Source organism: Leptonychotes weddellii, chromosome 7 (assembly GCF_054177405.1).
Source record: "Leptonychotes weddellii isolate Sample4059 chromosome 7, ASM5417740v2, whole genome shotgun sequence".
NCBI lineage: Eukaryota > Metazoa > Chordata > Mammalia > Carnivora > Phocidae > Leptonychotes > Leptonychotes weddellii.
Genome location: NC_138375.1, coordinates 91,395,953 through 91,408,240, shown reverse-complemented (window position 1 = coordinate 91,408,240; position 12,288 = coordinate 91,395,953). Strand labels below are relative to the sequence as shown.

General features: G+C 43.8%; 1 protein-coding gene and 1 long non-coding RNA gene across 9 annotated transcripts in view; both read left to right on the top strand.

The window, feature by feature from the left end:
• Window positions 1-12,288, top strand: part of ARHGEF28 (Rho guanine nucleotide exchange factor 28) — a 235,204-nt gene that overhangs the window by 82,185 nt on the left and 140,731 nt on the right. For all 8 annotated transcript variants that reach the window (XM_081826744.1, XM_081826748.1, XM_081826746.1 and 5 more), the window contains exons 4-6: window positions 796-979; window positions 3,798-3,978; window positions 5,882-5,954. In XM_081826744.1, the coding sequence (XP_081682870.1) occupies window positions 796-979; window positions 3,798-3,978; window positions 5,882-5,954 (438 nt within the window). The remainder of the gene's footprint in view (window positions 1-795; window positions 980-3,797; window positions 3,979-5,881; window positions 5,955-12,288) is intronic.
• Window positions 5,989-9,738, top strand: LOC145722487 (uncharacterized). Its single transcript, XR_014146790.1, has 2 exons — window positions 5,989-6,498; window positions 6,711-9,738. It is a non-coding gene; the product is annotated as an uncharacterized LOC145722487 (long non-coding RNA).

Below are 12,288 nucleotides of genomic sequence, written 5' to 3'. Positions count from 1 at the left end.
TTTTTTTTTTTTTTTTTTAGATTTTATTTATTTATTTGAGAGAGAGAGAATGAGAGAGAGAAAGAGCACATGAGGTGGGGAGGGTCAGAGGGAGAAGCAGACTCCCTGCTGAGCAGGGAGCCCGATGCGGGACTCGATCCCGAGACTCCAGGATCATGACCTGAGCCGAAGGCAGTTGCTTAACTAACAGATCCACCCAGGCGCCTGGAAACCCATTTTGCCCTAGCTTCTCATCAGGGGAGGAGCACCTCTGCAGCTAAAGAGGGGAAACAGGGACTTGCTTACGGTTGTGGCCTCCGAGAGATTGCCCTCCTGAAGTAGCAGCATGTCCTTCAAGGGCAGCTGGATGCGTTTCTGAAGGGTGGTGTGCTCCTAGCACTTGTTTTTCCGGGCTGACTTTACTGCACAAGTGAAAGGCGATGTGAATGTGTGCTGTAGTGAGTAGAAAGAGCACTGTACCAGTGATGGGCGGACTTGGCTCCAGCACCTCCTGGCTACCTACATTTGGACACATCACTCAGCCTGTCCATAGCAGTAAAATGGGGGTGCCGGGGTGGCTCCATCACTTGAGTGTCCGTCTCTTGATCTCACTCAGTTCAGGTCTTGATCTCGGGGTTGTGAGTTCAAACCCCACGTTAAACACCTACTTAAAATAAGGTATTTGGATTAGATGCTTTTGATGGTTCCTTCCAGTTCTGACATTCTTATTGTGTCTAAATCTATGGTATTATAGATAAAACATATAAGACAAAGTTTGTAAATGAAGGAACTAATACAGTTTGTTTTTATTTTCAGTTTCTTTATGCAGAGAGTCTCTTCTACACCTGGCTATGAGATGGGGCTTACCTAAGCTCTCTCATTTCCTGTTGTGCCTCCCTGGGGGAGTTCAGGCTTTGTCTTTACCCAACAAAGAAGGTGCCACACCATTAGAATTAGCTTTACGAGCCGGTCACTCCAAGCTGGTTGAAGACATCACAAAGTGAGTTTGGCTACTTGATAGATTGATTCTCTCTTGATCTGTTCCTATATAAAGTGTTCCAGGTACTGTGGAAGAATTGAAATAACCAGACCACAAGTTAATGTTGGTTTCTGTTTTACCATTAGTTTTCATGTATAAAGTGCAGAGTACATGAACAGATTATACAGATATATTTGGTATCAACATTTCATGGAGGGGTAGTTAGGGAAAAAATGTCTTGAAGGGCTTCGTAGGGGACTGTCGGGAAGAAAAAAGTTGGGAAATACTAGCCTAACCCCTACTTATATTTCAGGTGCCACCTTAACTAAGTGCTTCAGAAAGCCATCCATGTCAGGGTCTTTAATGATTATGATTAATTTACAATATGGTGATTAAAATTACTAATTCACAATATCAATCATAATTTATCATTTTATTTATTTTTTAAAGATTTTATTTATTTATTTGAGACAGAGAGAATGAGAGAGAGAGAGAGCACATGAGAGGGGGGAGGGTCAGAGGCAGAAGCAGGCTCCCTGCCGAGCAGGGAGCCCGATGTGGGACTCGATCCAGGGACTCCAGGATCATGACCTGAGCTGAAGGCAGTCGCTTAACCAACTGAGCCACCCAGGCGCCCATAATTTATCATTTTAAATATAGTCATCATTTGTTACCTAGGTCTCCATCCTGTATCACTTCAGGGCTGAAATTATTTGTTTACCTACTGCAATATTTCTAGTACAGTTTCAGCCTATAACACTCATTGAAAGAATATAAATTTTTGTTGAATCAATAACAGACAAACCCTAAGATATGGTGTGGTTATTAGGATCTAGTGAAATAATGTAAAGGAAATAATTAAGTAAGGGAACTGTAAAGTTTGCTATGTTCATGATGATTATCAGCATTTTTAATGAATGAGGAATGGGTGGTTTATTACTTAGAATGGTTCAGATTGGTCATTCTTATGAAAAGGAGATTCATATATAGTGATTTCCTTGACTTAACAGGTGTTAAAAATAAATGGGAAAGTACCTTGAAAATTACAAAGTACTACATAAATATAAAATATCATCAGAGTATTATTGTATGGTGTGTCTTGATGGACTGGTTTTTCTTGTTTGACTCATGAAACTCAATGTAATTAATTTATGGTTTCATGGTACATAAATGGATATTGGAGTAGAAGTTAGAACTTTCTTCTACTTTGGTCACATGACCACCAACCAAGGGAAAAGCCCATCAAAAGGAATTGTCTTTTTCTTGGCTCTAACATGACCCCACTTGCTTTGCCCAAAACGCCAAGGCCGGCGTTACTCATTGATGTAGTCATTGTGGATGGTTCATTGTTAGATCAGAGTCCTGGCTGACTTCATCTTGGGTAGCTTAGTACCTTAGTACCTTTCTACTAGGACTGGAAGATGATAATATGTTCCTTAAAAGTTTGCACATCTAACAGATCTATTCATGAATGGTATTAGAAGTAGACTGTCAGCTAAATTCTGAATATATGGTGAAGCTTCCATTTTCTAAATTAATAACAATTTTTTGGCTCATGCTCAGAGTCCGTTTACTTCAGTGGCATGTTAGCATGGGGAGTTGTTTTCCAGAAGATTCTAGTAATTAATATCAAGAGTGTGGGGAGATGCCCCAAATCTTAAGAGTACAAGGATCTCTCTTTATTGTTCCAGTCCTCGGAGATAGCATTTATTTGATTAAAAGTATGTTTTATATATATATATATATATATATATATTCATGAAGTGTATATTCATTAATTAAATGGGGTCATGTAAGAAGAGGAAAGAGCCATAGAGCTAGCACTGAAGTGAAGAATCTGGAAGCAATCGTAGGGATGTGACAACATGCTGAGGTGGGCTGCTCTCTGGAAGCACTAGCATTTTCCTCCTGATGCTCCTTCACTGTTGCAATTGCATGACCTTGGGAGCCATCCAGAATATTATACTAACTGCGAAGCCTACGTATAGCTAATAAATGTGCAACTGTTGTTGGCCAAAACAGAACAGAAAGTAAGTTTCTTTTCAAGAATTTAGTTTGGGAATGTTGTTTCTTTGTTTATGGATGTTTTCAAGAATACAACAAGATCAAATGTATGCATGTTTTAATTTGCATGACAAAATGATTTACAACAGTGGACCAGTGTGCTATGAATATCCCACTTGTTTGTAACATCCAAACCTCACTGTGCTCCCTGGAGATCATATCTGTTTTCCACTGTAATCACCTAATAAGCTGTTGGCTGTCAGCTAATTTGTTCTACCACATGTGACCCCATTAAAGCAAGAGGCATCTTTTTGAATTAAAAAGAGAATGAAATATTGAGGTAAAATACTATGTTTAAAAGTCAGTAGTTTCGGGGCGCCTGGGTGGCTCAGATGGTTAAGCGTCTGCCTTCGGCTCAGGTCATGATCCCAGGGTCCCGGGATCGAGCCCCGCATCGGGCTCCCTGCTCAGCGGGAAGCCTGCTTCTCCCTCTCCCGCTCCCCCTGCTTGTGTCCCCTCTCTCTCTGTCTCTCTCTGTCAAATAAATAAATAAAATCTTAAAAAAAAAAAAAAAAGTCAGTAGTTTCATTAGTTCTACAAATGACGGTAAAGTATGTAGTGTATGTGAATAGCTTCTCAATTGGCATCTTGTCTAGGTAGAAGAAGGTGGCTTTATTAGCATCTGTTTACATGATCTTACATACTTATTGTCAGTACATGGCTTTCATGGATCGTTTTGCCAGTTGGATTGGTAATAATGGGGGCAGTGAGGGTAGTGGGATCTTGGGGTTGATGTCTTGGAAACTGCCAGGGGTTTTGATTTGTGACATTTCAGTTTCCAGGGCAGACATTCTCCAGGCTTCTCCCGAGTGCAGCTCAGCGAACAAGCTTTCCTGAAGTATATTCACTCATCAGAGACACTGACCCTGACGCTGAACCACATAGCCGAGCATTTGTTGGAGGCAGATATTAAACTCTTCAGGAAATACTTTTGGGACAGAGCCTTTCTTCTCAAGGTGTGTGTGTCTCTTCATTCTGGTGTATAAAAACTCATACTCCTTGAGAGTACAGACTGCAAACTCATTATTTTGGGAACCGTGTTTTGGAGGATAGCACCTTTTTTTTTTTTTTAAGATTTTATTTATTTATTTGTCAGAGGGAGAGCACAAGCAGGAGGAGCAGCTGGCAGAGCTGACAGAGGGAGAAGCAGACTCCCTGCTGAGCAAGGAACCGATGCGGGACTTGATCCCAGGACCCCAGGATCATGACCTGAGCCAAAGGCAGCCGCTTAACCAACTGAGTCACCCAGACATCCCCTTAGCTACATTTTTCAATCTTGTTTTAGTTCCCTTCTCATAACACGTTTTCCTGTTAATCAGAATGTTGAGAATTTAGTTCTAGAATTTGGCTAAAATTAATAAGGCAACTAGGAAATTTAAGTGTCCTACAATTGCATCTAAATTTACTCAAAAGAATAAAAATTGTTTTGGGGTGCCTGGGTGGCTCAGTCAGTTAAGCGTCTGCCTTCAGCTCAGGTCATGATCCCAGCGTCCTGGGATCGAGCCCTGCATGGGGCTCCCTGCTCAGCGAGAAGCCTGCTTCTCCCTCTTTCTCTCCCACTCCCCCCTGCTTGTGTTCCCTCTCTCGCTCTTTCTCTGTCAAATAAATAAAATCTTAAAGAAAAAAGAATAAAAATTGTTTTAACACACCCCATTTACAAAAAAAAAAGTATTTTCCTATTTCATTTTTGTTTTGTAATCAGGAAGCAGCATTCCCTGATGCCCTTTTCAGGTAGCCTGGGCAGTTACCCTCCCCAAAAGACTAGGGTGTCAGGGTTACTGCTGACCCCAGGTAATCACATGGGCCTTGAGCCTGCGTGGTGAGACCTCTTAGGACCCTAGGCACTCAGGCTCCCATCTCCTTAGTGCCTCCCAGGACATACCTGGTCTGTTCTACCCTGTAATTCCATGATGGGTCCTCGAAGAGACAATACTGCCTCTTGAGGGTAAGGCGGGTGGGAGTTAACAGCTATGGAGGGTAGGTGAGTGGGCACTTCTTGTTTCCTGCCCCTCTGTGGTTTGGTTAACTGTGTATATTTTCATGTTTTTTTTGTTGCTGTTGTTATCTGGCCTCAGGATGTTCTGAAATGGTTAAGAGCAAGGCGCTTGATACACTGAGTTTAATTAATAATATGCCCATGAGGGTTCAGGGGTCTGGGCCATTTGCTGGGCTGCCTGCCCAAATGTGCCCATGTGTTTGTTTGGGAACATGTGCGGATGCAGTCTTGGGCTGTTTCACTGTTTGGCACATCAATATATAATTCTGTGGCTCTTCATCGCTCACCGGCCAGGCAGTAACCATTTGAAAAGAAAATGCAGAGAGCTCCAGGAGGGCACTTTTTCTCTGAGGCCCCCAGCTTGCTCTCAGCCAGGGCAGCCTGCACCAGCATATGCTGGCTTGCAGAGCAAGGCCCGTGCACATCCTGGGTCTTCCTTGTGATGGGGATCCTGCCCCCCGGACCCTGTGTTCTTTGGCATGGGGAGGGGTTTCTCAGGATGGGCACCTGCAGAAACAGTGACTCTTGTTTACAGTTTCAAGATTTTCTGTTCTTCTGTCCCTTTTTGGTTCATGCATTATGTTCCTGAGGACCTTCTGGTTGTGATGTGGGGAAGTAGTAGAAGATTCATGGCGGGGACGTTTGCAACCCATGCCTCTTGGTTCCCCCAGTGTCTGTCCTCCTCTTCCTGGGGTGCTGCCTGAGTGTACTCCAAGCAGCTTTACCCACCCTGTCTTTCCAGACCTCTCCAGACTGTCTGGCCTGTCCCAGCTCCCAGACCTGTGTTTGTGATTTCCATCTCCTTGTCGCATATCTGAAGCCTCCGATTGTTTTCATTGATTTTTTTTTTTTTTCTTTCTTAGGTTCTTGAAGATCAAGAAGCCAGGCCAGAGGAAAGACAAGACATGCTATCCAGTGCTGCAGAAACTGAAGAAGGTACTCAAGCTCCTTCCCCGCACTGAGCAACCCAGAAAGTGCTCAGGACTAACAAGTTAACTGGTGGTTGAAGTGGGTAGTGAAGCGCAACAGGGACCAAGGGCCTCACAGACAGGATCAGGGTTGTGGGATACAAGGACGCTGGTTCCTCTGACAGTGTCAAACAATGTAATCCGCTTTCACTTTTTATTCAATTAGCATTTACGGAGTGCTCTTGGCTAGGCCCTGGGCCAGCTTCTGCCACCATCCTGATCTTAAGGGTACTCTCCTGATTCAGTGTGTTCCTTCTAGGCTGTCCTTCATCAGTCCCTGGTCCCTCAGCTTGTTCCACCTTTGTGGAGCCCTGCTCTGCCCTGGGCTAGTCAGTCTTAAAGGGGATGGAGATGACCACTGACATGCAGGGCTGAAGGCAGGGGATGCTGGATGTTCATCAGGGTGCAGGGACCTCTGCACCTCAGGGTGCAGACAGTCATACCCAATCCAGGTTGTCCCGCACAGCTGTTGACAGTCCTACGTATCTACTTGTGGGAGTCCACAGCAAGAGGTATATTCTTTTTTTTTTTTAAAGATTTTATTTATTTATTTGAGAGAGAGAGAATGAGAGAGAGCACATGAGAGGGGGGAGGGTCAGAGGGAGAAGCAGACTCCCCGCCGAGCAGGGAGCCCGATGCAGGACTCGATCCAGGGACTCCAGGATCATGACCTGAGCCGAAGGCAGTCGCTTAACCAACTGAGCCACCCAGGCGCCCGCAAGAGGTATATTCTTAATAATGCATTATTGAGGGATGCCTGGGTGGCTCAGTCGGTTAAGCATCTGCCTTCGGCTCAGGGCATGATCTCAGGGTCCTGGGATTGAGTCCTGCATCAGGCTCCCTGCTCAGCAGGCAGCCTGCTTCTCCCTCTGCCTGCCACTCCCTCTGCTTGTGCTCTCTCTCTCTGTCAAATAAGTAAATTTAAAAAAAATCTTTAAAAAAATAATGCACCTGCAGGAATCCTGTACTCTTCTTTATTTTCTCCAATGTGGCAGTTTATCTGGGCATACATGCTTCTGCTTCATTTCATTTCCGGTTTTTTTCCCTTTTTCCATATACAAATAAGTCGATCTGTTAGCAAGTCTTGATTCTGGGGAGCATTCTTACCTTTTTTCTTAAATAGTCCTGACTTCTTGAACAGATTCTGATTTCATGTTTTGTTTTTCATTTTTATCCCAAATCTTAGTAGTTGTAGGAATCTGACTTTGTCATTATGTCTTGTAAGGTAGTTAGGGCAACAATTTATGTATTGAAATACATATTATCTGATTATCAATTCTTTCCTTTCCCTTTATATTTTAGAATATTTTTTATTTTTTGAAATTATGCATGAGGATAAGGTTATACATAATAAAGCATGGTTACATTATCTAATTTCAGGAGAGTGGAGGGACATTACAAAACATCTGTTACATGTAAAGGGACAATAGTCTGATAGGGCTGAGAACCACCATGCTGGATGCTGGGGTTAGGGAGAAAAGATAGGACAAGACCTTTGCCCCGAAGCCACCAAAGTTGACTGCTGGTGAATAGTTTGATTCTGCTTATATTTGGCAACATAGACTGAGTTGCATTTCACTTACTTGTCAGGTAGTAAAATCTTAAACTCTTGGCCCCCATGTTTGTTAAAAAGTAGTCTTGGATAAGGAAGGTTTGTAGCAAGTTGTTGGAAGTCTGTGAGTCCCATCCATATTGCACACACTCCTGGGTTAAGCTCAGCAGCTGGGCTTGCTGTTCAAGCTGGACCTGCTTGGGCCCCCATGGAGTTGCCCTCACATGTGTGCTCTGTAGATGACGTGCTGGAGGCTCTGAGGGGGCAGTGGGTCCGGCCTGCCTAAGGAGGCCGTGGGTCACTTTATGCTTTCTCCTAAAGACCTGTAGGAGGAACCTCTTTCTGGTTTCATGTCAGGAATGCTGGCTTCTCCTGAACATTTGGCTCGCTTTTATTGCTCTACCTATAACTTACAAGGTGTTTTTCTTGTAGATAGTTAACAAAAACAAAAACTTGGTGCTAAGTTTCTGGCCTGGAAATGTGTAGTGTACTGTTAACTGCATTTTTGTGTCCTTTTGTGCCCTTATAATTGTCCTTGCTTTTTTTCTTGTGATTTTTACTTGTGTATTTTGTGTATTTTCTTCCCTTCTAATTCACCTTTAAACTAATTTAGAGCAAAGTAGGGTCTGAATAAGTGTTTAAATTCTTGCCCTTAAGGGGCTGACAGTTGAGATTGGGGCAGAAAAATGAGCTGCCCCAGCACATTATGATAAGTGCAGTAGGAGTCATATGCAAATAATGCTGTGAGAAATCTGTGGCTTGTGATGGTGGAGTGGTCAGGGAAAGCTTCCTGGAGGAGGTGACCCTGGAGCTGTGATAGAATGGAGGGAAAGAAATTCCAGATAAGGAAATGTACGCAATACAGAGTTCTGGATCACATGATGAAATGAGGGAAATGAAGATCATTTTGTAGTCCTGTTGATTAGGGGTGTGTGGGGCGTGTGTATGTGTGGGGGGAGGGCACGTGTGTGTTGTCAGTAACGCAGGCTTGAGAGGGAGGCATATTGACCTGGCTTGTACACAAGGCAAGGAATTGGAACTCCACCCTGACAGCTATGGGAGCTGTTTCAAACAAAAGCAAATTAGGTTAGATTATTACTTTCGAAAGGTCGCTGTGAGAATGTGGAGAGTGCATTGGAGGGTTTGGTGGGGGGTGGGGGGGATGGAGGGGCACTGCTGTAAGTAATACAGAAGAGGGTCTGCACCACAGCAGTGTAATGATCGTGGAGAGGTGGGGACAGATGGGTACTGCCCTGAAGGTGGAAGATGTCAGGTGGGTGTCAATGGTGAGGGAGAAGGGCGATTCCTCCAGGCCTTGTGTGTTCCTAACTGGGTTAGACCTTACAGGAAGCAGGATCATGACAAAAAAATGTACCTCATTTTAGATGGGTTGAGTTTGATGGGTCTAGGAGCAGCCAAGGTAGTACACCTCGTGGTCATGCAAGCAGTAAGCAAAAGATAGAAACTCAAGTGCTCTAACTTCAAATCATTAGTGTGTAATGTATTGTATAGACCTTCCAGGCAATGCTTTGATTTGTATATTCTTGGGGGACATATTAGAAACTGTTCGCAGGTTCCAGCAGAGGGCAGTATTCATCTAAAGTGGAACTGCTCCGTTTTTGTCCATTCATAAAGCTCTAGGCAACTCAACTGGAAAAACAAAGCATTTTGAATGTCAAAGTCTGCTTCCCCCCCCTTCTTCTTTAAACCCCAAAGGGGAACTTTGCATTTGTGACCTACTAGAAGATTCTTAAGAGATCATGTTTTTGTGTTCCTCCAGGGGCAGTGAGTGGAGTGGGAGGCCCTAAGCTTGTATCTGCAGCTGCCATCGATTAAAAGATGAGAGCGTTATCCTGGAGATGGGGTTTACTGTCCCCGTTAGTGTGATAAATGGTGTCATTATTGTCTGTGAGCCAATTATGTTTCCATAGTTTCGTAACTGTAATCATACTCCCAGAATGATGGGAAGTTACTCCAAATGAACGAAATGGCCAAAAAGTCTTCTCATTTTTAATTCGCTCAAATGAATAAGCTAATTATTAGTATTAATCCACCAACCAACTCTTTTGTCCCTTGCCTTCTTTGTTCCTACTATTCTAGGATTGCCTGAAGAGCATTGTTCAAAACCCCAATCTTGGAAGATGCTTTGAAAAATAAGGATTCTTTGACCAAATAAGTTAAAAATGCAGTCTATGAGACCCCCATTCCTGGTGGAAATTGAGAGTACATTTAATGTTTTTCAGCTTCTAGTTAAGTCTTGCAGTCATGACTCCTGTGCCACATTATGTAATAGTTCTCTAAATGGTTCATGCAAGAATCTCCTTTTAATGGTTCTTAGGCCATCTCATGGAGGTGGTCTGGGGAAGGAACATGGGGGATGCTGCTCTTCCTCATCTCAACTGCTCCTGACCTTTCCTTACTTTTCACCATCACCTGGGTCCTCGCCATCCATTAGTACGGTAATGGGTAATGCTCACACCGGAGCTGGGCGTGGGAGCTGTTTGTAAAACTCCTCATGGTCATCGCGAATATTAAGAACACCCATGCCTCGCCACACACCCTGCTGCACTTTATAATGTCGTTTGGGAGGCTGACAACTGCCTAGATAGAGTCTCTGGGGCCATAAAACAAACAGAACCACCGCAATACCCCTGACCATTACATGACTCCATTTCGTTTTATATTCTTCTGTAGTTAAAAACCAAACCAAAACCCTATGTGATTTGCTGTCTCAGCTTCTGTGTTAATAGTCCCTTATTCTTTTGGTTTCTCTGCATTAATTATGTTCCACATTTTCATTAACAAGGAAATGGGGAGTTGGGACTGGAGCATGACTTGTAGTCACACAAGACAGGGGGCAGAATCCTTTTCTGCAGGGCTGAAGCGGGAGTTTCCCCGCAGGGCAGAGAGGCTTCCTCTTCATGAGCCCCATGAGAAAGGCGGGCGAGTCTGTGGATCCAGGCACAAGGCACAGCCTAGGCAGGCAGTTGAGAATCCTGCAGGTTCATCGACTTACCCATTCGGTGAATGTTTGAGTGCTCACTTGCTGACAGGCAGGGTTCTAAGCACTGGTGACATAACAGTAACCAAAAAAGCAAAGGGAAAAACCCTGATCTCGAGGAATTTACTGTTCTATAACTGCCCTCCAGTATTTGTGGGATGCCAGGCACCATTCTAGGTGCTGGGAATGCAATTGTGAGCTGAGCAAAGTTGGGACATTCATGGCGTGCACTTGCCAGTGGTCACTGAGAGGGACACCTCCGGGAGTCAGGAGTGTTTTCCCCATTTTATGGCAGCACAGAGAGATCACGTAACTTGTCTGAGGTGAGACAGCTTGCCCAGGCAGTCAGAAGGCCAGGCAGGTGCATTCTCTTACCTCTCACACTGTAGACTATCCACCTCCCTTCGGTAACAGCACACTTAGCTATGTAGCCTTGGGGCTGCTGGTGGAGAGTCCTCTCCAGCATTTGTGTGATGGTGAAGTACAAAATTGGAATCATTGCCTTGAAATGAGCTTTCTTCCACATGGCTGACCTGTCTCATAAAGTTCTTACAAGGAAGATTTATGACCCACGTGCACAGGCATGTCTCAATGACACACAGCAGCTACGGGCAGACTCTGCTAAAACCTCAGCTCTGCCATGATCTGGCTTCTGAACATCGTGCGGTTTATTCAGCTGTGTTTCCTTTTTTGCAAAATGGTGGAGTTGGGCGTATCATTTAATACTTCATAGTGAGGCTTAAATGAGAAAATACAGATGGAGCCCCTGGACTAGTGTCTGACCTTCGATGCTTAGCCATTGGGAAGCATCATAGCAAAGCTAGCTTATTATAAGTGCAAGTTGTAACATATGCTAGGCTGGATTTAGTGGTAATCATGCATGTGTTGGGATACCAAGACGAGGCTCTTCCTGTCACAGTAACGAGGTGAGCAGATTGTTTTGTTTGAACGTTCTTTAGATGAGGATGCAGCTCTTCTCTGTGTGCTCTGGGTGAGTGAAATGTGAAAGAGGGAGTTGCGTGGGTGGGTGGGGGATTCTCCTTCTTTGAGTATCTCCTATGAGTTATTGGGAAAACAAGAGGGCTTTTATCTATGCAAGATTTCCTTTCCAAGATTCTTCATTTATTAAATGTTGTAACTGAATGCTTTTTTAAGAAGTGCTGAATATGGTTTCAATGTCTGTCAAGATACAGGTCATTTACACCAGGATGGCTGGGACTTGAGGTGTTGGGGATTTCAGGACAGCAATTAGGCTGTTCTGTGGGGATGGTTACTCAGTTGGACACAGAGTTCTTATCTTAACCCCAGTATGGAGTATCCATCCAAGGACTTGATCAGCGTTGTTCACCTGAATGTCAAGTATTTTGGCATTTTTGAGACAATACAGATCATACCAAGGGAATGTACTTTCCAGCCCTGGGAAGTGATTTGTAATTGTTCATTTCATCTTACAGAGCAGCTCAGCTTTTTCTGTGCTTCCTTGAGAGGCTGACTTTGCCAATCTACTTTCTCTTCCTGCCCACAGGAGAGAGTGAGTTTCATCATCAAGGGGCCAAGGATAAAAATAGGATATCAAGTTAATATGATGCTCATTTTATTTATTATTATAATACTAGTATTTTCTCACACATGAAGAATAATTCTCCTCCTTGCCTCCCCAGTTTATCAGAAGAATCTCAGTTTGAGCTGGAAAGAATCTCAGATTCTTCAGAACTCACCTAGATGTAACAGACTCTGTTCAGATGGGCT